This window comes from Brassica napus, chromosome C2 (assembly GCF_020379485.1).
Source record: "Brassica napus cultivar Da-Ae chromosome C2, Da-Ae, whole genome shotgun sequence".
In the NCBI taxonomy this organism is placed as follows: Eukaryota; Viridiplantae; Streptophyta; class Magnoliopsida; order Brassicales; family Brassicaceae; genus Brassica; species Brassica napus.
The window spans coordinates 4882419-4908638 of NC_063445.1; the positions used below are offsets into that span (position 1 = coordinate 4882419).

At 37.4% G+C, this 26220-nt stretch overlaps 2 protein-coding genes across 2 annotated transcripts; both read right to left on the reverse strand.

Moving 5' to 3' along the window:
- Window positions 1–92: 92 nt before the first annotated feature.
- Window positions 93–1423, reverse strand: LOC106436972 (probable WRKY transcription factor 38). Its single transcript, XM_013877926.3, has 3 exons — window positions 1073–1423; window positions 751–873; window positions 93–654 (listed from the first exon to the last, which is right to left on the reverse strand). Exons 1-3 carry the CDS (start codon window positions 1381–1383, stop codon window positions 108–110), a joined length of 981 nt encoding a protein of 326 aa, XP_013733380.2. The 5' UTR covers window positions 1384–1423; the 3' UTR covers window positions 93–107.
- Window positions 1424–9693: 8270 nt separating this feature from the next.
- LOC106441605 lies at window positions 9694–10533 on the reverse strand. The gene has a single exon (XM_013883405.2). It carries the CDS (start codon window positions 10531–10533, stop codon window positions 9694–9696), a length of 840 nt encoding a protein of 279 aa, XP_013738859.2.
- Between the last annotated feature and the right edge of the window lie 15687 nt (window positions 10534–26220).

The window sequence follows — 26220 nt, forward strand, 5'->3', positions numbered from 1 at the left end:
TATTACATTTTCTCTAGCAAACAACTCTGTTACAACCCCCCCCCCCCCCCCCCCCCCCCCGACAGGAAATATTCAATAACATAAATACTCGCAATCCTCAAATATTATCACTCGTAAAAAGGAAATTCTTTAACATTCTTAGCTGAAAAAAGGTAACGCAGTCCAAAGTCATACATATCATAACGATCCCATAAATCTAAGTCTTCCACAAGCAGATCTGAATCAAACATGTCAATTTCACTGCCAGATGACGACGGAGGAGTATAAGAACCTGATGGCGATGGTTGATGATTCTCTTTAATCACATTTTGACAATCTTTATCATGACTGGTTATCCCACGGTACTGATCCATAGTTTCCTCTTTGATGCTCCCTTCTTCATGCTTAACCGATATAGATAAACCGCTCGTGTGACTTTCCTTCTCCTGATCGAGATCTTTTCCGAACCAGATCATCCGGGAATTTTCCAAATCATTAACTGATTCCCCAACGGTAGTTAAACCAGCATCTTGGTTATGGACCTTATGGTTGATATTGCAAGTGTGGTGGCCAAAGTACGTTGTTCGGTAAACGGGGGGATTGTCTTTAATCTTCTGTTCGTGCTTTCTTGCTCCACAGGCATGGTCTATGTTGTAAGAACATCTATAGTAGCTCCTGTATTAACATTAATGCATACAACAATTAGTATCAGAGATCTGAATGAAAGTTGATTACAATAAACAAATATGATTAGACTATTTCTGATATTACCTTTGGTGTTTAGATTGTTTAATAGTCTTTTGGCCATATTTCCTCCAAAGAAACCCATCGTAGTAGTTCGGATCCGGTGAATCGTGCCTCCAATTCTCACTTGAATTTGTATTATTATTCTTTCTGAAAATACGGTGGTATCAAAAAATTAGCATACAAATTATCAAATATCACATCTCTTAGCTAATTTACACCCTAAACTATATGATGACATTGAGTTTATAATAAAAAGTTATTTTTAACAAAAAAAAAACCATAGTTTTATTTGAACAAAAGTTTTGTAAGCAAGGAAACATGAGGGTTAGATGTTAACTATTAATACCTTTTCTTGGAGTGGCTTCTCTGGGGAAGAGAAGGAGAAGGAGAAGAAGAAGAAGAAGAAGAATCCCTTGAAGATAAATCAGAAAATAAATTATCCTCCGATTTTGGTTTATCAGAAAAGATTGAGATGGCACTGGAAAAACAATGGACAATCGATTTAGCAAGATCATAGTTTGAAACCGATCTTCCGCCAGCAATTGGATGGTCAAGCTGAAGCTTCAACCGCTTGGCACAGCTTTGGCCATAAAGGATAGCTTGTACCGCCTTTTCATGGGAGGTATTCATAGAGTTGAGTGTGTTTGTTTTAGCCATTTTCTTTCTCTCAAGTCTCTTCTCTATGCTATAAATTCTGAATGGATAGGAAGATCATATATAGGGTAAATGCCAAGTGGTGCTCACATATGACCAGATAAGGGAAAGGGACATAAACTATTGATTAGAAAGTAAGAGCATAATTAGTGCCGTTCTTAGAGCGAAGTTCTTAACGAAATATAAGAACCCGTCTCTTAACTTTTAACTAAAAAAATTAAGAGACGGGTTTTTATATTTCGCTAAGAACCCTCCAATAATCATGCTCTTAGAGCACGATTAATATATGGTTCTTAGGGTGAGATTCTTAACGGAGTATAAAAAACTGTTTCTTAACTTTTAACTAAAAAAACTAAGAAATCAACTCTTAAATAAGATATTTAAGACGGATTTTCTTATATTCCGCTAAGAACTATATCCTAAGAACTTTCCATTAATCACGGTCTTAGTAAATTTTATTTAATATACGGTTTTTAAGTTTTTTAGTTAAAGTGAAGAGACGGTTTCTTATATTACACTAATAACTATATCCTAAAAACTCCCTATTAATCATGTTCTTAGGAAAATACAGCATGTTATAGTTTAATCATATTTGCAGTAGAACTAAATTGACTTTACCAATTATAGACCAAGTTTTGTATTCCTCGTCCAGCCAGTTTTTAAAAAAAATCCAGCCATGTACATACAGTAAGGTATATTTTAATGTAAATATAAATATAAATATAAAAGTAAGATTTATGTTTTTTTTTAACAATCACCAATTGTGAGAGTAAAGGAAAATTAGGCGTTGACTTTAGTAAATGATCTGTCATGTAATTGAAAACAAAATTTTGTTTTAAATAATTTTTCATTTTTATTACACTAATCTTCTTTTTTTTTGTAACAAATATTTACATGAATAAGATTCATGTTGACTCTGAAAACCAAATCGGTAACTTTCCGTTAGGTATTACACTAGTCTTATTAGTAGTCTACTAGAGTTTTTACTTTTTAATGGTTAGTCATGTGTGAAAGACAGAACAGGAGGCAAGTAAGTGGCTGTTTCCGTCCGACTTCGACGTTAGCAACACATGACGTAGTAGGCGCTGACTTCAGCACAAAGACGTCAGAAACAACAACAACAACAACTAGTCGGCGTGGAATTCCCTGGTTAGCTAGCTAATGATATTATCCAGAAGCTAATGATATTATCCAGAAACTAATACAGTATCTTTCAAAAGAAATTAGGTATTAAGAGCATGGGTAGCGGTGAACAGCTTATTGGAATTCAAGAAACTAATTTTTTATTATTATTTTTTTTTTGTTTGATTTAAAAAACAAATTAAATAAAGTGACCAATAGCAGGCCGCCACGTGGCGTAGGGCCCGCTGAACAGTCACGATCCGGGTTCACTCGGGAGAGGCGGGACGAACCGAAATCTTCATTTATACTTATTTTAATATATTTTTTTCCGTAAAACGTGCAACCTCTTCCCTTGAACTTCTGATGCGCATGCTCTAAGACTTCTAGTAAATGGTAAACCTTAAAAAACTTTTAATAGTTTTATTTAAATTTACTTTAACGGACATATAATCTTTTAAGAATATTTTAATTAAGTAAATACCTTCAAACAACAAACCCTCCAAATTGTACGATCAGATTATGTTAAACTGGTGTCATTCAAAATTTTACAACGCTAACTCCATATATTTTCACTCTAGTTAACCGACCACAATTATACAATTTTCGAAAATTGTTATCAGTTACAGGTCATTAAGTACTAATTCATGAAAGTGTTTAGAATGGTAAGAACGAAGTATTTGTAAAATTTCTTACCAGATATATATAATAATATTATTTAATATTATAATTAAAATTCAAAGCAAAAAGTTAGATCAACCAAAGAAAAACCAGTATTAAGTAAGTTTGTGGCCGACAAATAAAAAATGTAAGTTTCTTACGTTTCTAATAAAAGAAATATTTTTTTGATTTACCTTGATTTTATATTTTATTAATTCAATTATAAATTGTTTTAAAAAATTCTTAAATTTATCTTTTAGTATCAATTAATGATAAGTCCAATTTCTTACAATAAAATTTATTTAAATGCTTAGGCTTCTTGAGCTATTCATGAAGAATTTTAAATTCTTTTTCGGGCGGATAATGTTTAGTTATTTTTATCCATTAGAAAATTTTATATATATTTCGTTCGTCTGTGACTTCGATCGGATCTGTGAAACTCATTGCTCACATGTATTTAATGCTTGTTCTGAGCAGTTTGCTGATTGGATCTTGATTGATGTTTATATATTTATTACTACTACTATTATTATAATAACTAGAGGATTTTCCGGGTTACACCCAGGCTATGACTATTATATATATCAAATATAAAATAAAAATTATATATCAAATATGCAATAACTATCAATTTTTTTATCTTTTTAATATCCAATAATAAAGAGTTAACTAAACTAGTTATGATCTTAATAGTTTTTTATTTTACATGTTTGTGTTCTCATAAAAATAAATTGTTAAACACAACTGACTAAACTGGTTTTCTTTTCCAGTCACTGAATTTCTATTTTCTTACTAACAATCTAGTTTTTAAGTATGGTGTTTTAGAATCTATACATAATCTTATAATTATTTGAAATAATAGTCATGTCATGAAAGTTAGCATCTACAGCTTTTTTCGGCAACCATCTACAACAAACTCATATACTTAAAACCAAATGGTATACGAACCAATTAACATTATTGTATCTTTATATCTTTTCACTTCTTTTTCTTTTCTTTTTCTTTTTAAAATTCTTTCTTTTTTGCAAGCTATAACAATGTCCATAAAATACTAAAAATATTACGTTCCATTGTAGAAATCTATGTTACCCAGAAAGAGCATTCATAGGATTAAAAAGTTCATAGTTTACAAATATGTTCTCAACGAACAAATACATCAGTACGATATTTAGATGTAAGATCAAGCATCAATATATTAATGCAATACTACACAAAACAGAAAGTTTGTAAATTATTTTAAGAAAGATGTAACATCGTAAGATGTTATTATGAATTTAAAGAGTTAAAGAACTTAGGCCAAAAAAAAAAAATTTTAAAGAGTTAAAAAAGTTTGTGTTAAAAAAAAATGTTCAAAAGGAGTCAAAAATGAAACATATCAAGCCTTTCAGTTTCTTTCAAGATGATTGTTTAAGTGACATGTCATATGTGTACATGAGATATTAATATGTAGGCAACCCATGTTTTAGAAAAAAAAATATATCGACTATCATATGTGGCATATTTCAGAGTGCAAAAATACAATTTCTTTTATAAAATAGTGATTATTGTTAGTCTTCGATCATTATATATGACCTCTAATACTTTGCCATTTGAAGCCATTATTTCCATAGTGATAATCTTCAATGGTCATATCCATCTCGGCTTGAGTATTCATCAAGAATGGACTCTACTGAAGCACTTGTTTACCAATAAGTTCTCCAGCTATTATAACAAACCTCAATTTCTTCGAAATGACTTGTTCCATGCACATGCTAAGACCACTGTATCCCTGGTCCGAACACAACAATGTGTGCTAAAACAGGAGGAGCTTTCAGAAGAGCCAAAAACAGCGCCGCCTTTACCGCTTTCTAGAACATGAGCAAACGCGATCCTAGATTTTTGAAGCTCCTGATCCTGATAGAACTGAGCTCCTGGATCAATAGCGAATCCGAAGAACGTTGTTGGTGGTATTGTGTAAACTGGGGCCTAACTTCCCATTGATTCTTCTGCTTTTGGTATGTTTGAATTCGACAGTTCTTGGTAGTCTGGCTCTATCCTGTCAGATTTAAAAACAAAGAGTAAACTTTGTGGATTAGAAACTTAAAGTAATGTTTGTCTCGCAGTGGGTTTTTTTTTTGGATGAAAGATATGTTACAAAGTTGTAAACCTTTGGTAACTTCTTCAGGCATTTCAGAATGAATGATCAGTCTTCCTGCAGTCAGTCATCCACGGTGAACACAATACTTAGAAGCTTTTGAAGTTTTTTTTTTTGCACATGTACATCATGAAATCTCAGAATCAAAGATGATTTTCATACCTTGGTAGACAAAAGCTGATTCAATTTTGGCTATTTAGCTCCAAGAGCTGTCCTCTCCACGAAAACATTGGTTCCAACTTTATCTTGTTGGTTCTGCAATGAAAATCAAGAAAGTAATAGATAAATATTTACTCCACCAAATATGACAAACTAAAAGTTTATATCCATATTCATATAGCTGAAGGATTGACTCGCCTGGATCTCCCTTAGAAACTTGACACACTTCATGAGTGTCAGACTCAAGTTCTCAAGGACATCTGAGACTATGAGTGTTGTCCACATCCAAAATCTGCAACTTGTTATGGACAAATCAACCAATCAGCAAAACACGAACAAACTAACAATTCAGATTGAGCTAAATCATCTTACACAAATAATTTCTCAAATTCAGCAGAAGAACAAATCGCTAAAAAGGTTACAAAACTTTCGAAAGGGAAAACAATTGAAAGTAAGATGCACAGACAATCATAAGAAGAAAGTCCATTGCTCTGTATCATCTTAGTCAAGTCAATTCAAAAATAAATACTTATACACTGAAAAACAAAACAAATTCAAGTAAACCCACCATCCCAGCTGATGATGGCAACAAATTAAAGAGAAACCAACAAAAACAGATGTCGTATTATAGTTTTATAATATAAACAGAGAGTAAAGCGTTTAATCACATAGTACCTTCTTTATGCACTTCTTTCTTTGATCTTCCACCTCGTCATCAACCCAAAATTAACCTTGTCCTTCAAATCATCATCATCATCATCACCCGTTAACTGCTCAACAGTTTTGTTAGTTAACTATGACACATCATGCGAGATGAATTTTTCTTTAATGGCTGATCTGCATATTCAACATTGGATCATCACGAACTGAATTACAAAACAAAAAAAAAAACTGAAGAAGATATATAAAGGTGCGCACACCTTTATGTCGTAGTTGTGATCAGATTGGAGTTCATCAGCCTGTAGAAAAAATAATAATCTGGTTAACTTCAAAAGCATTCCCAAGACTAAATAAATAAAATCTAATGTTGTGATGAATTCTTGGTCCTGAATCTCACCCTCTGTTTATGTAGTTAGGTTGAGGGAGAAGATGAAGAGGGTTCAATATGTTACCGCTCCTAAACTACTGGGACTTGACGGAGAAGTGATTTGTAAATTACCTGCACCAGAGGAACGATGGCTTAAAGGAGATCAGACGCCGTGAAGATTTGGCCTTTTGGGAAGTTATGGTGGGCTGTGAGGATTCTATCTATCTTGAAGCCCCCGTTAGAGGTGTCGATATGGTGTCGCCAAAAAACAAAGAAACTGGAGACCTGAAGCTGAATTTATTCAATCTCATCGCCATCGCCTGATGTGGTTGTATGGAGCTTGCGGAATGTGTGTTTGAGCAATAAAACGGAGGAGAGATCTATATAAAGAGATAAACAGAAGGAGCTAGAACGATAACAGAAGGAGTTTAATGAGTAGGAGTGGTGGAGCCCGAATTAACTACATGGAAATGAAGAGTTACATCAATGCTTTACTTTGAGGACTGGGACGATGAATATGAAGCCGAGGAGATGCAATGAAGGTGAAGCTGATGATCCCTAATTGCGGCCAATTTGGTGTGAAAAATAGATGGGCCTGACTTTAAAGTGGTCCAGAACTAGTATAACCCCAGATGATCTGTGCCAAAGCTAATGTTGCTGACCCATTCTCTTAATGACATGGCAGATTAAAGTCTTTTGATTGGTCGATTTAATTGAGGACGTGGACAGTCTTCCTACTCCTCATATATCCCTTTTAGTATAGGATAGATTGTTATTGGAAATTTCCATGGTATACTTTAGTAGTACTGAAGTAAAATCAGCCGATTAATCGCAACAGTCGACCGAATAATCAGACAATTAACCGATTAATCGGCTTTATACCGATTTTTTAGCCGCCTAAACCCGATCAATTTTGAACTATTGGGCTACTATTGGGCTTATTTTTAAAACCCAGTTGCAAGCTATGAAGATAAACTCTGAGCGATTACTTATAAGCGTCCTAATCAGATTCCTTTCTTATGCTTTACCGAAGTGGGACTTTAGAGCACCATTACTGCAGGTTCCAAAAGGATTTTTAAAAGTTTGGGTCCCACAAAAGTTGCAAAAACCGGTTGCAAAAAGCTTGAATGAAGAAACGATCGTGGTGGGTTTTGTGAACTGTTCGCAGGCCCCACCGACACGTGGCAGCCCGCGATTGATTCATTTTTTAATTTTTTTTTTTTTTAAATCAGCCAAAACAAAAAAAAAAACAAAAAAAGATTTAGAAACCCAAAAAGGGGTTTCACCGATAATGATGATCTTACTTCATGTGTGTTTTAAAACTTTTTTCTGTTTAAACTAAAAAATGGCATTCTCCAAGTTCGAACTCGGAACCTATATACCATAGTCATCACCAAACACCAATACACCACGACATAATTTGTTGTTTATGCATATATGATCATTTATATAAACATACCTTTAATAGAAAATAAAATATGACATTCACCTATGCTAACATTAACTTTTGTTAAACTAATAAATATAAATTTCAATAATAACATACAAAAAACAATTACATTCTAATATATTTATATTATATATTTAATTTAAATGTTATAATAAATAAAATAATAATTAAAACTAATCTCCACGTATACTCGGATTAAATCTGATTTTTTGGTAACTCGCTAGGTCTGGAATTGCCGCCCGACTAGCGCCTAGCGAGTTTTGAACATGGGGTAAAATAGAGGTCACAACGCACTGGGTCAAGTCATATAATTTTACGTTCGGAAAGTTTGACACTACCAATGTGAAATGTGGATACGACTTCTAGGCCTGGGACTTTTATCCGAGATCCGGATTCGATCCGAGATTCGATCCGGATCCGATCCGAAAATCCGGATATCCGGAGGGGCCGAATCCGGATCCGGATATCTTGATTTTTTTAGTCCGGATATCCGGATCCGTAAGTTTTATAAAAATCTATTTCAAAAATAGTAATATTTATATATAAAAATTAATTTTATTTCATGTATTTTCATTTTTATAATAGTATATATATATTTCATGTAAATTTTGTAATATTATACATAGAAATAATTAAAAACATTATATATATTTTTATTTTTAAATTATTTTTAATATTTTTTTATATATAAATATTTTTTTTTATTTTTTTAAGGATCCAAATCCGGATCCGGATATCCGCCGGATATTACAATTTTTAGAAGGATATCCGACACCCGGATATCCGAGAACTCCGGATCCGGATAAGGATAGTAAAATTATGGATGCAGCGGATAAGGATCCGGATCTGGATATCTTAAAATTGCCCGGATACCCGATCCGTCCCAGGCCTAACGACTTCATTGACAATTATGGCGGAGACATTTTGATAAATAATATTATTAGCTTAATTATATTAAACCAAGTAGGTGGAACGTAGCTTCTATTTCGTCATTTAACTTCACGTCATCTTCAACAATACATTTCCCTAATTTCATAATCCTTAAATCAAACCTTTTTCTTTACTTTTAAATTCAAGATATTGGATGCGCGCTGAAAGCTTGAATCTCTGACGTCCTTGAATCTCCTGATTATTCCTATTAAGAGAACAGTCAAAACATTAATCCTGCTGGCTCGCAATCTTGAATCGACCTAGCCATTTTCTGGATGGCCTAATCGTATTACCAGCTAAAATGGATAATAAAGACTATTTCATATATAACCAATCCAGTTAAGTTGTACCATTATTCCGAGCAATTGCTTCATCTCCAATGTAAAACTCCATTTTTTTCCAAAATAGAGTAAAAGTGAAAATGGAGTAAAATTGCTTCAACTCTACTCCATTTTCCATTCCATAATGGAGTGATGAATAAACAAAAAATAGATTACTCCATTTATGGAGTAAATTTCATTATGGAGTGAGATATGAAGTTGAGTTGAAGCATTTTTTATTCCATATTCACTTTTACTCCATTTTAGAAGAAAAAATGGAGTGGTGATGGAGATGCCCTAACACATATCTCTACACGAAAAGCCAGGCTTTTTAACGACATTTAGAGAAAGATATACAATAGTAGGCACAAGTTTGAGACATATAAAAAGTAGAGTTTTTTTTTTTTTGAATGAATGTTAAATTTATTCATGCAAAAACATATTTACATCATGTGCAGCTGTTTTATGAATCAAAGAATCAAATTATGAGACTAAGAAACAAAAAATCCTAGGATTAAGGATCCACTCTAGATCCAAACCATGTAGCAAACTCTCCCTCCATTTTTCCTCTACCTTGGAGTGAAAGTAACCAAAGTCTAACAGTTTTGTCCACAAACTTTGTTAGATACTGAGTTTCTCTTTCTTGTTCACCATGGCGTCGAGCATTGCGCTCTCTCCATATTGAGTGTACAACTGCTTGGAACACATACCGGACTAGGAAGTTATTTATGGGGGTAAGACCAGGGTTGGTGATGGTCGCAATGATCTGACTCCAGTCTATGGTGAAACGATCTTGCAGCAAACCCTCTGCAAGCGCCTTCCAAATCTGCTTAGTGTACCTGCAGCCGAAGAAGAGATGATCACATGTTTCTTCATCTTCATTACATAGAATGCAGGTCGCATCAATCCCAACATTCCATAAACGCATTTTGTCTCCCGTTTGCAGTCTGTTACGCATAACAATCCACACAAAGAAGGAGTACTTTGGAGTCGAGTGGGCAAACCAGATGCCTTTGCTCCAGTTGCAAGCTTGATGGCTATTGCGAATCTGTTCCCAAGTTCTTTTAGCTGAAAATCTATTTACAAATCTACCTTCCTCTTGCTTCCATAGAGCAGTATCATTACCCTGATGGTCAGCCAAGCGAAGAAACTCTATCTCATTCTCCACCTCATTTAAGATACTAACTCTGTGTCTTCTACTTCTTTGCTGCCTCCCAAGAACATCTGACACCAAGGCATTATCAGCAATGCCTAAATCAATCAGACCACATTCACCCAGAGCAACTTTGAGGTAACCATGCTTGGACCAGACATCATACCAGAATGAAGTATGCTTCTCATTCCCTACTTCCATCTGAAGAAACTATTTTGCAAGCTCTTGGTACTTTAGGAGCTTTCTACAAACCTAGGAGCCAGAGGTTATAGTGTTATTAACTGACCAGAAGGACTCCTTTCTGATGAGATAGCAGTGAATCCATCTGACCCATAGTGAAGCTTCTTTAGAGGAGATTCGCCATATTAGCTTCAAGCAGAAGACTGTGTTCACTTCTTTCAGCGGTTTTGAATACTCAATTGCTCATCAATGAATGTCTTGATCTGATATATGAAACTAGAAACTAGATGATTTGAGAGTAGATAAGCTTGTTAGGATTCATCTTGAAGTTTGTTTTGACAGGAACTATCGTTGTGCTTCAATTGATCTTGAATCCGACTTTATGATGCTTGAGAATTCTAGACCTCTTCTTGAACTAGCTGATTTAGGAGATGAACTTGATGTTGATAGGCTATTGTTTGAGATAGAAAACCCCCTTGTCAAAAACTTTCATGAGAATGTGAACATTGTGTTTTATTTGATTGATGGAGATAGAGTTGACTACTTTGTTAAAACTTCGTTTGAGCCTGTAGTTGAATTTGTGTCTCCACCAAATGCTTTTGATTCTTATGATCATCTGAACCTCAAGGAGCATTTCATAATTCATGTAACATCCTTAGTGAAGCTCTTTGAGGAAAAATCTGTCTATTTTCTATGGACAGTAGTGTGCTCCTTTGCATACTTGGTTCTTGTAGGAGAATGACCAAAGGTGCATTAGCCCAACCTTTTGATACTTATGATTAACAAGCACACAAAGTCAAGCTAGAGACTTAAAACAAGTTCACTTGGGGGAAAGCCTAATGTTTATCCATTGTATATATTTCTTTATCTTTCTTTCTTTTAGGTTATTTAATAAATATGGTTGAGGTCTTTCAGGTTGAGTCTAGAGCCAATAAGACAGGAAAGGCGGCCAAGCATTGCTACTCTAAACACCTATTATCACACCTCAGTCTCCATTTGAGGTACCACTCCAACCTTTCATTGTAGATACCATTTTCTTTTCTCATATTTTTGGTATCTCCTTTTCTCTTAATCACACAGAGACTATGTGACTTAAGTTTGGGGGAGGTACCAAGTATTTGATCATGTTTGCTTTGATTATTTGGAGTCTTATGCATTGCATTGTACATACATATATACATAGAAAAACCAAAAAAAAATTGAAAATTTTGAAAAACACAAAAAGAAGCTTTAGTTGCATCATTTGCATCCTTAGGATTGAGTCTAGAGCATAGAGGTTGCATTCACTTGCATATGGAGCAGAAGTTGAAAATGCCTTGTAAAGAACAATTGTCTAGAATTCAAAGTGACACCCTAGTTAACATATCAAGTAGCTTAAGCATCTCTTGAAAGCCTTGCATGCTTCGAGCCTTGAAAACTCTTCTTGAAACTTGTTTGCTTGCTTGATATTGGCATTGTTCTTAAGATCAGCTCCAATCTGAACTTGGCTTGAATGAACTTAATCTCTCTTGCATATGGGCATTTGCATACTTGATCATGGATCTCATACACATTTGAGTTATCTTATTCCATTATACCAATCTTTGTTAACCCAAATGGCACTCCATACCCTACAACCCTAGCCATTCTTTGAGACCAAACATTGAATTTCATGAGTGAGGCCTCTTTTGATAGCTTGTCATGTGCAAAATCTTGAGATTATTGGAGGCGACATAGATTTGTTCTCATCTCTTGCTAGCAAAATGAGCTAGAATTGGGTATGGTGAGAGGGGTTTGTGTGTTCTAAATGTTAATATCTTGGGTTTTGGGACTGAGAAAGATGAGAAAGATGAACAAAAGAGTGTCATAAAAAAAAAAAAAACTCTAGGGACAAAAGAAAAGTACGAAGCTCTAGATTATGTACAAAAGACCTTCCCCCTTATAAAAAAATAGGGAATCAAAGAGAAGGTCGGGAGGGAAATGAGAAAGAGTTAGAGCTAAGTGTTGTAAAAAGAAAATTAAAGTCCCTAGTTGGTTGAGTCAAAAGAAAAAGAGAGTTGTTCTACGGGTGAGTGATGTGAGTGAGTGTTATTTTGGCTTTAAGATGGGGATGAAAAGGTTAGAACTTGTAATCACTTAAGAAAATGGTAGAATGATGAGAATGATGAGAATGGATCTATGTATGCATGAATTGCTTCTAGTCTTAGATAAATTTTGCATAATGATCAAGCTCCTTGTTTTTGAGTGATAACCACCTTGAAATGAAAACATTTGAATCCTTCTCTTCATTCATATTAGACCATTGCTTACCTAGCCAAATGATTGAGATCATGTGCCCATTTGTGAGAATTCACCTTGTGTGTGTGTGTGAATCAATGTGAGAGCTGATTGAAGGAACTTGTTAGTTGATGAGTATTGCAACATGTGTAGAGGCATAAGAGTATTGATAGGCCTTGAGAAGCTAGAGTATAATAAGAGAGTGTGCTCATGGTATTTGCTATGTTTCCTTAGGATGTCAAGTTGAGTGCTATAAGTGTCTCTTTTGGTTATAAGCTCTCATCTTTATATCTCTCCTTCTTGAGTTTTTGAAAAGTTTACTTGAGCACAAGTAAAAGACTAGTGTGGGGGAGTTGATATCTTGCATATTTACATGGTTTTAACCATCATTTCTTGTACATAATGATCATGTAGATTAGGAATTAGACATTTTTATGGTCCATTTTGCATACATGGGTCTTTATTAGGGGCTGGAGTGTGCTAAGGAGTTTTTGGAGGTGTTTAGAGACATTTGTGGTGCAAAAGAGTGAAAGATGAACATGGATGGAGACCTTAAATATATCTTTTGAAGCCCATGTTTTGGGGTGACGTGGGAAATTGAGTTATCTTTCTAATGGAAGTGGTTTCAAGTCATTTAAAGATGTATTGGAGGAGTTATGGTCGATTTACTAGAGGCATATCAACCCTGACGCGGGTAGATGGACGCGGGTTAGCTTACCCGGGCGGCCTCCCAGAAGCTGGACGAGGAGCTGACGCGGGTTGGCCGACGCGGGTTGCGACCATGGCATCTACTCGGGTCGCGTCTTTACCTTGGCCAAAAATCAACATTTTCAAAGGGCATTTTAGACTTTTCTATGGAAACCATTAGGTTTTCCAAATACCATATAAATACTCTTGTAATCCCCAAGTTGGGACTTATCTCATTTTCTCTCAAGAACACACTTTGCCTCATTTTATAAAGCTTGAATCTTTTCATTAATCTAAGGAAGTTTTTCATCTTATATCTTGTTTCTCCTTCTCATAAACATGATTAGCATTGAATCTCCCATAGATTTAAGGTTTTCCATGGAGATTAGTGAGTAGACACATTTTGGATTCATGGATTAAGGTAGATTAGGGTGATTAACTGTAGATCTAGGGTGTTTTATTGTAGATCCTTCTTATTCCTTGCTTGTTGAGTGATCTCAATGCTATTTTAGAGTTGGTCTCTCTAAGATAGATCTCTAGGCATTTCACGCCCGAGAGGTGTTCGATGAAATGCATGAACCAACTCTTCAAGGCTTTTAGCTTGATTTGCCAAAGAGATTTGATATCAAAGGTGCTAGGATTGCTATTAGACTTGTTCCCCATGATTGCTCTAGTAATATTCAACCAAAGAGATTTGATGCTTGAGTTATTTTGGCAAATGAGCTTCCATCTTGAGAAAGAGTTTGCTTAGTGTTGTGTCTAGGCATAAGGTTGATAGATTGATTGAAAGTTGCCACCTTTAGATTGAACCTTGATCACCTTATATCAATTATCTTTACCCATGAATCCATCTTTAGCATTTGATTGAGTTCTTGTACATGTTTCCTGATTGGATTTGAGATCACCTTGTTTATATTTCTAAGATCTTAGCTTGTTACAAATCATTCATCTTCTTGTTTGCTTAGATTAAGATAGCTTGTGTATTCTTGGTGTATAAGTCTCTAGTTCTCTGTGGGTTCGACAATCTTTTATACTACATTGATTTGATCTTGGACCCTTGAAAAGTCCTGCATCAAGCTCCGCAACTGATCTGCTTTGTATATCTGGAGGTTCACGGAAGAGGAACTCATGAAATAATCTCTCAGCTTCATGTTTGATTTCCTCTTGAGTTGTTGCCATGCTTCCAGAGGGGCATTTTATTTCTCTGATGGAGTTTTTTGCTTCTCTGACCTTGGCAACGTTGTGAAATACCCTGTTATTTCGATCTCTTACATGAATCTAATGAAGTTTTGATCGCTACTTTAGGAGCTTCTCTTTAATGTCTGAAATTCTCTGCCATCTTTCAGCTGCAGTTTGTTCTTCACACATATTTGCTTGATTCAGATCTGTTAGAGTTTTCTCCTAGCGTTCGCAGAGAATCAAGTAGACTTCCTTGACTTTTTTGACAATTCTCCCAGTTTCTCTTTGCTAAGTCTCCTAATCAGAGGTTTCAGAGCCTTGAGAGACTTTGAAAATCTGAAAAGGGCAGATGTAGATTGGAATAAAGGTTGACAGTCTTTCCAATAATCAGCAATTGTGGTGAGTAACTCCGGCATATCAGCGACTGCATTGGTGAATTTAAACGGTTTCTTCTTTCCCACTGCTTGAGAGGTCAAGTGGAACTGTACTCTGAGGTGGTCTGAGCAACCACCAGCCTCGAAAACTCCATAAGATTGAGTATGGTTATGGAGCCATGATTCATTGACTAGAATGCGATCTAGCTTCTTGCAAATAATCCCTTCACTTCGTTTATTGCACCAGGTGAATTTCGGTCCTTGGTATCCCATATCTAAGAGCCTGCAATGTTGTATAACATCTTCAAACTCCCGCATACCCGCCGTAGATAAGCCAGAATCTTCATAGTTCGAGTGTTCCTGTCCTTCAAGAATCTCATTAAAATCTCCCATAAGAATCCATTCCTTGTTTCTAAAGATAGCACTACAAGAAAACATAACCTTAACGAGGGCGGTTTTCCTCGTTATTTCGTCGTAAAAGAGGCTTTACGACGAAATAGCGAGTAAGCGCGTTTGCTCGTTACTCGTCCGTCGTAACACATATTCCCTCGCTAATTCGTCGTAACTTAGCGAGGAATATATTTCGTCGTAAAGACGAAGTAGGGCGATTCGTCGTAAAGACCACGTCAATATTCCACGCAAGGACGTCGCTACAATTCCTCGTAAATACCTCGAAATAAGTTCCTCGTAACCTACACGTAAATACCTTGAAAGAGTTTCCTCGCAAAATACACGTAACAACCACAAAACGATTTCCTCGTTAAATACTCGTAAACTTTTCCTCGTTATTTCCTCGCAAATGTTTCCTCGTAAAATAGTCGTTAATTGTTTCTCGTCATTTCCTCTTAAGGTTTCCACGTAAAGAGGTCGTACATTAGCTACGAATTTACTTCGTTTTTATTATTTTTACAGAATTTAAAAATATAATTAAAAAATAATTAAAATTATTTAATTTAATAATAAATTAAAATTTAAAATAAAAATAAATCAATATGAAAATATTTTATATATAAATAAGTTTTGAATTTATATAATACAACAACCAAAAAAAAAAACTAAGGGTCGTTCATCACCCGGTAGAATTCATCACTCCTCCTCGTAACATCCGCCTCGTTATGTACGTCGGATGACTCGCCTTGAATGGGATGTTGTTGTCGCATGTTCCTCAACATGGACTCCCATTCCGGATTTGTGGCCGCAATAACGTCCAAGAAACCCACGACTCCACCCATACGAGATTTTGTCGCGGTCAACTCGTTACGCAGCTGAGCGGACTCTCTACGCAGCTCAGTGACTTCATCATCCCGTCGCTGACCATAAGACGATGTCGCTCTCGGAACATCGTTGACGGAACCAATACCCAACGTCCGTCCCTTTTTTTTAGGGACAACCTTAAAAACAAAAAAAAAATATTGTAAGTAAAAATTTAAAGTTAAATTAAATGAATAATAAAAAAATAATTTTTTTGAAAATTTACCTCCTCGTAAATCTTATCCACGTCAAGTGTGGATAAGGTGACGGGTAATCCATCGGTAGACTGCTGGGTCAGCTAAGTCTGGCGGTCTTCAACCCGAGCAAGTACGTCGTTGTAGATTTGCTCGGACTTGCCATCTACAAATACGCCCGCCTTGTTCTTGTGGGTCCTCTCGTAAAGTTCTCCCGTCTCTTTGGCCTAAAAAAACAGTTAAGAAAGTTAGAATAAATTAATATATATATTAAAAAAATTATTTAATAAAATATTTAATTACCATTTCGAAACGGACACCGGCGTGGGGTTTTTGGCCCGTAGTGTGAAGCATCGGCCCGTTCCCATGCTCATCGACCGTGTTACGGGAGTTAGAGCAAGCCTGGGCGATTCTAATGGAATCAAGAAGGCGCCAATAACGGATGAGGCCATCCCACACATCCGTGGTGAGCTCAGCGGGTTTGCCACGCTCATACCCCTTCACGATCCAGTCACCCTTCCAGTTGGAGACCGTGTCCAACAAGCGAACTTTTGCCTTCGCGTTAAACTTCTTCCTCACCCTCTCAGTGATCCCCAAGGCCCAAGTATATTTTTTCTGTTGGAAAAATAAATTACCAATTAGTTTTTTAGAAAGTATATATATAAATCATGAAAAAATTAAAGTATATATAATTAATTAATAGAAACTTACAGCGTAAATTTTGAACCATGTCTTTCTGACGTAGTGAGGCGTCTTACTCCAGTTTGGATGTGGCATGGAGAAGTAACCCTTGATCGTGTCGGTTACGTCCGATGCAAGACATCCGTCAACCCCCCAACCTGGAAAATACAAATTTAAAATATAAATTATTTTTTAATGTTATAAAAGAAATTTAAACGAATTAAAAAAAAATTAATGCAACATACCACAAAGTTCCGTCCGGTCGGTCTGGGTCGATGACTGGTAAACCTTCTCTGCCTGGCAGACTGAGAATGTCCTCTACAGTGTACTGCGAGTAAGGAGCACTCGGAGGCACCATCAAATCAGGATGAATATCGGCGGCCATCGGAGGTGCCATCGGAGGAGGCACAGGAGGAGGCATCGGAGGAGGCACATGAGGAGCCGATGGTGCAGTAGAAGAAGTAGACCCAGAGACTCTCTGAGTGTACTGAGTCTCGGGGACAGTCTCCTGGCCCAAAGAACTGGGAGAGGAAAAAGAGGCCGGGTCGAAACGACTACCCGGCTCACCGAAGATCTCTCTATAATGGGCAGTAAGTCTTCCTTTTCGAACCTGGGAAAAAAAATGAAATTTTTAAAATTAACATCAACAATATATTTCCCAACATTATCCACATAATCAACACTAAACAACATAAAATCCGCAAACCTATCTAAATTCCCTATACTAACCACCTAATCTATCATAAACTAACCAAATTAGAGAGGAATCAAAGAGGCTTACCATTGCTACGAAATGGAGAGGAAGTAGAGAGGAAGTAGAGAGGAAATAAAGAGTGAGCGCTCGGGTGTATATATAAGATTACATATCGTCGCAAATTCCTGGTAAGTTTACGACGAAATAGCGAGCAGTTACAAAGGCCCGTCTTTTTTTTTACGAGGAAACTGCGAGGAATCACAAAGGCGCGTGTTTTTTATACGAGGTATTAACGACGATTTACCTTACGAGGAATTAACGAGGCTTGCTTTCCTGTAAATATACCCACAACTCTCACTCTCAAACCACACACAAACTCCCAAATCACACCTTATCTCAAATCACAATCCTCAAAAAAATCCTATTCAAATTATAAATATTTGAAAAAAATAGGAAAAGGAGAAGATATTAGAATTCATGTGGGCGAGACTTACGTATTATAATTGCTGGAAGTCTTGCCACATGTTAATCTGGTATTTCTCTCATTTTCCTTTTTTTCAAGTTTGTACACTACGAGATATTTACGACGATTTGTACTTACGTGGAATTAACGGGTTTATGTATAAATCCGTTTACGTGGTCTTTACGACGATTTCTGCTTACGTGGAATTAACGAGTGTTTTGTTTAAATCATTTTACGTGGTAGTTACGACGATTTCATCCTACGAGGACTTTACGACGATTTGTGCTTACGTGGAATTAACGAGTGTTATGTTTAAATCCCTAGAATTCGAAACTCGAAACCCGAAACCCGAAACCCGAAACCCAAACCCTAAACCCCAAAACCCCAACCCCCAAACCCGAAACCCGAAACTTAAACTCCCATCTTTAATTTTCTACTTCATATATTCCAAACCCCATATTTAATTTTAAGTTTCGTCGTTATTTTTAACGAGTGTTATGGTTAAATCCCTAGAACCCGAAACCCAAAACCCGAAACCCAAAACCCGAAACCCGAAACCCGAAATCCAAAACCCGAAACCCCAAACCCCGAACCCCTAAACCCGAAACCCCAAACCCGAAACCCGAAATCCAAAACCCGGAACCCCAAAACCCGAAACCCCAAACCCAAAACCCGAAACCCGAAACCCCAAACCCGAAACCCCAAACCCCAAACCCCATATTCCTTATTTTCTACTTCATATATGCATCACATCGAGGTTGTGGCGCAGAAGAAGATCCTTCCAATATGGCAACTCCCAAAATATACTCTTCTTGTGCCAGTTGTGATGAACACCGTAAGAATCTGGCATATTACGAGGGACATACCAATTACCACCCCAACGAACTGTTTCGTTAGCTCCGTAGTAGTCGATTTGTGCTTCAATTTGTTCTCCAGTTAGATATGGAGGAGGAGTGTCTCTCACAACCCTTTTGTGCCTAAACAAATTCTTGTTTCTTCGGTAAGGATGGCCAATGGGAAGAAATCGACGGTGACAATCAAACCAACTTGTCTTCCTACCATTCTTCAGTTGAAACGCATATGTCGTTCCATTACAATATGGACAAGCTAATCTCCCATGTGTAGTCCATCCAGACAACATCCCATAGGCAGGAAAATCACTTATGGTCCACAAAAGCATCGCTCGCATCGTAAAATTCGTCTTCGTTGAACAGTCATACGTCCTCACCCCTGTTGACCACAAATCCTTCAACTCTTTTATTAGTGGTTGTAGGAAAACATCCAGGGACCTTTTTGGATGGTTCGGACCAGGTATTAATATGGTCAAGAATAGTAACTCCCGTTGCATGCACATCTCCGGTGGCAGGTTGTATGGAGTAAGAAAGACTGGCCACAATGAATATTGTCTCTCTGACATTCCGAACGGACTAAATCCATATGTGCATAATCCGAGATACACATTTCGGATATTGCTAGCGAAATCTGGATGTACTTTGTTGAAATGTTTCCAGGCTCTTGCATCTGATGGATGAGTCATCTCACCATCCGTCTGAGTATGCTCGGCATGCCATCTCATCTTTCCAGCAGCCTGCTCTGATTGATACAATCTTTTCAATCTGTCTGTAATTGGTAGGTACCACATCCTTTGGTACGGTACCCTATTACGTCCCCGTCCTTGCGGCTTGAATCGTGGCTTCTTGCAGAATCGACATTCTTCTAGCTTCTCATCATCTCCCCAATAGATCATGCAGTTGTCGATGCAAACATCTATCATCTCCGAAGGCAACCCAAGACTATAAACCAGTTTCTGAATCTCATAATAAGAATCAGCAGACACATTGTCTTCCGGCAAGTACTCTTTAAACAAGTCCGCCCATTCGTTCATGCAATTTTCAGGTAGATTGTGATCAGTTTTAATATTCATCATTCTAGCAGCTAACGACAATTTAGAGAGACCTTCTCTACAACCACTGTAAAGTGGTTGATTCGCCGCGTTTAACATTTCGTAAAACTTTTTTGCATCTATATTAGGTTCTTCATCTTCATCATGAGCTACGAATGCATCAGCTACCATATCATGAACCCTATCATAATCTACCATCTCCTCCCGATGGTAACTATGTTCATTATGCAAATGATAATCAACCGGTTCTTTTTCCTGAAAATTGCTATTACTACTACTAGCTTCATTCTGATCATAATTAAAACCTTCTCCATGTTGAAACCAGATATAGTAATTTACCGTGAAACCTCTATTTATTAAATGCTTCCAAACATTTTCACGATTTGCCAGTTTCGAATTGTTGCATTTCCGACAAGGACATAACATCTTACCACTTTCTTGGGCGAGCGGTGTTGAATCTGCTTGATGCATAAATGTCTCCAGACCCGCAAGGTATTCTTTCGTCACTCTCCCGTTAGCATCTCTATGCATATACATCCACTTCCGCAACTCGTAAATAGTCCCGGAGCCAGCCATTTTTTTTCTTTCACGTTTTTTGTTGTTGGTGTGTTTAAAATGATGTTCAAACATCCATATTTATAGGAAAATTCGAATCTGGTAGTTGTAATTTTGCTATGAATTTACGACGAAAATTAATTAGGTGGGCAAAAAACACGTGTAACACCTATAAAGTTGGTGGATTCAAAAATTTCCTCGCTAAATACACGTAAACTATTCCCTCGTAAATACCACGCAAAGTTTACGTCGTATTTACGAGGAAATAATTTTTCCTCGTAAAATACTCGTAAAATTACATCCACTTTACGACGAAACAGTTTTGTCGTTACGTTACGAGGAAATAACGATGACTTTAGTTTTTCACGTAAATTCGTCGTAAACTCGACGCAAATTTACGAGGATTGTTTTTCCTCGTTAATTTTCGTCGTTAAGCATGTATTTTCTTGTAGTGTAGGAGAGTTTTGGTGAGCTTTGATGTCTCTCCACAATTCCTTTCTTCTTTCAGCGGTGTTATCATCATAAATGAAGGAGCAAAAGAACTCCTCCGCTTCCCCTTCGATTTGAACATATACATTGATGATCTAATCAGTTTTCATTACTGGAGTCAGCCTGACCTGCGGACTCCATACTACCCAAAGCCGTCCTCTTCTACCAAAGTCGTAATTATTCATAAAAGACCATCCTGGAAAGACAGAAGACACTATTTGTGCCGCCTTGCTCTCCTTTACTCGTGTTTCAATCAGACACCCAAATTTAAAGTGTGCATAGAAGGTTTGTTGAATCCCCTGATGTTCCAGAAGAATCCAGTCATTGAGAAGATTTGCGAGTACTCCGCTTTCCTAGATGACTAGGAGGTTCTGAATCCTTGCCTGAGATCTCAGGAATGACCCGGTGATTTGTTTTTGAAACTCTTGGTAAAGAAGGACGAAGAGTAGTCCCCTGCACAGAGCTCCCTCCTACTGCAGTAGTCTCTTCACCCCGCTTGACATTCACTTCTTCCTCTTTTCCTTCAACTCTATTTGCAGTGGTCTCAACCTCCACCAGAGACACAACCTCTATATTTTTCTCTGTTTCCTGAGCCTCCATCACCCTGACTACTACACTTGTCTCCTCCAAGTTCAGTAAGTCTCTATTATCATCTATATCGTTCAGTGCTGAGTATCGCGAAGGTGTCGCAATTCTCACCTGGCCATATTTAAGATTTGTTTTCGGACTTCGGCTGGCTTTCCCCGGTGTTACGTTAGCCAAATCTGAAACCAATTCACCCTCCTCTATCTCATCTTCTCTGAACTCCCTTTCCTTCTCTGTTATTGATATCATAGTGTTCTCCTCTTACATGTCTTTCTCAATTTGTGATTCCACCATTGCAGGCACTGAGACCTCCAATGTTTGTTTTGATATCTCCACTGCTTCTTTTGGAACTTCAATTGTTTGTTGAGTCTCCTCTACTTGCTCTAGAACCTCCACTATTTGATTTGAAACCTCCATATCTTGTGTTGATACCTCCGCTGTTTGCTTTGGAACCTCCACTGCTTTCTTTGGGACCTCTGTGTTTCCTTTGTAACCCTCTGCTATTATCTCTTTTACGGATTTTCCAGCCCCATCCTTCTTATTTAGAACACAAACCTTCTCTATATGGCCCCATTTCTCACATGTATGACACCGAAGCGGAAAACGAGGGTAGCCGAACTCCACCAGAAACGATTTCCCTTCTTTTGTGAAGTTGATCTCTTTTGGGAAGTCCTTTGAAAGATCAGCATTTACAAAGACTTTTGCTACCTTGAAGTTGGAGCATGATGCCATTTCTGGGTGTAGTCTAACCGGGAACCCCACTGCGCTGGTGATGAAGCTCAGTCCTTCCCAAGAAAACATGTGCATCGGTACATTTTTCAAGTGAACCCAGAGTGAAATTGATTTCACCTCAGGTTTCTCTTCCAACTCCTTCGGAATCCACTTGGTTACCACTAAAGGTATGTTCCTGATGTTCCACATCCCCCTCCTCAGAATCCTAGCTCTCATATTTGAGTCTGAAACTCGAAACTTCATCGTTGTGGCGTCAACCTCGTAGACTTCTATTTTTCCCCCTTGAGACCAGATTTTGTTCACAATAGAGTGGACTCTAGCAATGTGAGGTGCTATGTCCAGGAACCTTCCAATCAAAAAATCATCCCAAAGGTGTTTCGCGTTCTTCACTACCTCGTCAGGAATTTCCACAACAAATTTCCCCCCCAAATTCATGATATCCAAATCGTATTTCTTCATAACCTTCTTCTCCTTAGCCATATTAACCCACGATGCGACCTTCGGAGCAACCCTTGCTTTTCTTTCCAAATCCTTTCTTGAACCATCTTCACTCTGCACAAACTCCTCTGCTCGAACCTCCTGACCCTCGCCGGAGCCCCCGGCAGGCCACGATAAGATCGGCGGCGCCGCCGAATCCATCTCCAGAAACCTAGTCGCCAATCGCCTTTTTTATCGCTCTCTCAAAACGGTGCGTTTTTTTAATCTTAAATATGGTCAAATGAATCAAATTAGAGTAGAGTTCACTTTTTTGTCTTTTTAGTTATGGAAAGATATGCTTGATTTTTCGTTATCATCGGAGATAGATTTATGAAGTAGTAGTCATTCATGTTTCAAGAAAATTAGTAAAACATGTTTTCTTGAATATTAAGTTTCATTATAAAATTTAAAAGGATTCTTAAACCAACTATTAAAAGTCTAGAAAAAATTCCATGTTCTAGTTATGAAAATATATATATTAATTTTTCATCCCAAAAAGGCTAATCGGAGTGCTATAGTTTTGGTGACCGAGAGAAACATCTGAGATAGGTTACATGTGAAAACAGCAGAAAAGCAAGAACAACATATTTAACAACAGTATATAAGACATAGAAACGAGTTACTCCTCCGGTGAACACAGTGGCTTTCAGATCCGTTTTCCGGGGTGTCCATGCCCGCCGTTAGATCCGACACCAGAAACCCGTCAAACCATCCTCGAAGGCGTCCCACCCACGTTTACAACACGCCGGCTCAAAACTGATTTCAAACCCTAGCTGATGTAATCCGCGTCACCCCGCTGCTTCAGAAGTCCGAGACTCAGCGTACTTCTTTGTACTTCAAGGCGGAGACAGAGGAAGGTTCCAGACCAAGAGAACTGCCATTTCCCGAGAAAGAACCGCCGACCCCAAAACCTACCTCATTAATCAGAGACGAAGCCCAAGCCCCGGTGACTGCTAGTGGTTTCAGGCATACCCCGTAGTCCTCTAACAGGGAGCATTGTCGTACTTCCATTGAACCACCAGAGCTAGCTACTGTCTTCTGGTGGTGGTCAAATGCATCTAGACCAACCCGATTCACCGTAAAATGAAAAGGGTACCTCCCTGGAATGACAGATCCAAACACTCCGTTTCGTTGCTCGAAGATGCAATGAAGGGGGAAACTGCTACCGGATCCGGTAAGGGCTCTGAGTGACAACACCTCTCCCTACAAATGAACGGTAGAAAATTTAGAGAGAACAACTGCCACTCAAAAGTGATCCATACGTTGAATTTGTTTTCCTTAAACCAAAAAAAACTAACAGAAAAAAGGAGAAATTACATGCAGTTAAAACAGGAAAAAAAGGTTTAAAAATATTTTGGATCAAGGGTTAAGTACATAGTCTTAAAACAATACAGTAAAGAAATTACTAACTCTTAGAGCATTTCCGACCATGAAATATCTCAAATAAAAACTTTTATGATAAAAAAAACTAGCTTTATTATTTGATGAGTATTTTTATTTAATTTGGTTTTTTATTTAAATTTAAAGTTTTAATAAAAGGTGTTTAATTAGAGAAAGACACTTGTCTTTATTGTTTTTAAGAGGTTCTGAGAAGTTCTCCTTGGAGAACCCATAGTTTGTCGTTTTTGTACTTTTTCTTAATTTATATTTCTTTTATTAGTTGAGAAACCCAATTAGATACTAATACTACTAATGGTCATGCTTTAATAGTGAACCACTAGCAGAACCCAAAAGTGATGCAGCGCATCTTTACTCAATCTAGCTTCCGGTGTTCCTCATGAGTCATGACCACATTGTTTATGTTTTGTTTGGACTTTATAGATTTCATATAATTCTTTTTTTTTGTTCGCAACATGATTTTCATTGATAATCTTAAACAATTACAAATGTTAATGCAACATCTGACATATGATGTGCAAACCGTCTTGAAATTTGAAGAGCAAACCAAACAAAGCAACATAAAGATAGATACACAAACTTAAGAAAGGTTGACAAGGCGTTGGAAGTGATTTCGAAGGTGCACGCGAGTAATATCCATAGAAAGATATATCGCTCTTCTAACTCTTCTAACTTGAGAATGGTCACTGTATATTGTGACTTTGGACGCTCTAAAACCTTGGTTCTCATTGACATGAGTCCCGTTGTATTTTCCGATCCCATGCGGACCATTACACAAGATACTAAACGGTTAAGAAAACGATAATACTCTAAGGTTTTTAAGCCCAGAGAAAAGTACCTCTCATGGAGAGGAGTTTTGATGGTAAAATTTCTCTTCTACAAGGAGGAGGACATGGGGAAAGGATCTCTCATGGCCCTGGACATGAGGAAATTTGGTTAGGCTTTTATGTAAACAAAAGCCTAAAGGGCTGCAATCTTCAAGCTTTGGTAAACTCCACTTTAGAATTAATCTTGTAAAGACATTTGCACGTGTTGGAGGTAATGATTGATGATGACTTTGGCTTAAACTCTGTGGGTTAACACCAACGATTGCACCAGAGACATAACTATGTAGTTCTAATCCCAATTTGCAAGGCTCCATTGATGGGACTACCATCTTTGAATACATATTTGTTCTTGACCATGAAGAGCACAAGAAAGATGAGTCTACGAGATATGATGGTTTCTGGGCGCATACGGCAGTGACGGGTAAACACCAATGTGTTAAATCCAGCAATGAAGATCTGTTAGCCCTTATAACAAACTCCTGAAATATGAGCTTGGCTAGATTTGCTGAGTAACCAGGAGTTGGGTTCAAACAGAAACATCGGACTCCAACGTTACCGCGTCGGATCCAGAGAGTTGTCATGGAACCCAAACAGACCCGGGTCATCAAAATCTAACAAGCTGGACATGAGAGAGTGAATACCAGGAATGGCATATGTGAACAATGTTTGCGGTGAGCAGAGACTGGTAAGTGTATGTTCTAGCGGGGGGCTCCTCACCGGATTGAAAAGGAAGTGGTGTTCTGAGTCGTAGAGCTTCACATATCTGTCGAGCGGTAGATGAAGAGTAACTGTATGGAGCTCTCGCTCACACCAAATCCAGTTAGAATAGATCATCCCTAAAGGGAGAAAGGTCATCGCCCAAAAAGACAATGAAGGTGGTGCTCGTCACAGAATCTTCAGATCTGGCCAATGGAGTTTATGTGAAGAACGAATCTGAGCCAGATCTGATGTCAGTGCAGTCAT

Excerpts from the sequence above, each read along its gene's own strand:
- LOC106436972 (XM_013877926.3), bottom strand. The coding sequence starts at position 1,383 with ATGGCTAAAACAAACACACTCAACTCTATGAATACCTCCCATGAAAAG. Across the intron at positions 874-1,072 it reads AGAAGCCACTCCAAGAAAAG|AAAGAATAATAATACAAATT; the intron begins GTATTAATAGTT and ends CCGTATTTTCAG. Across the intron at positions 655-750 it reads AAACAATCTAAACACCAAAG|GAGCTACTATAGATGTTCTT; the intron begins GTAATATCAGAA and ends ATGTTAATACAG.
- LOC106441605 (XM_013883405.2), bottom strand. The coding sequence starts at position 10,533 with ATGGAAGTAGGGAATGAGAAGCATACTTCATTCTGGTATGATGTCTGG.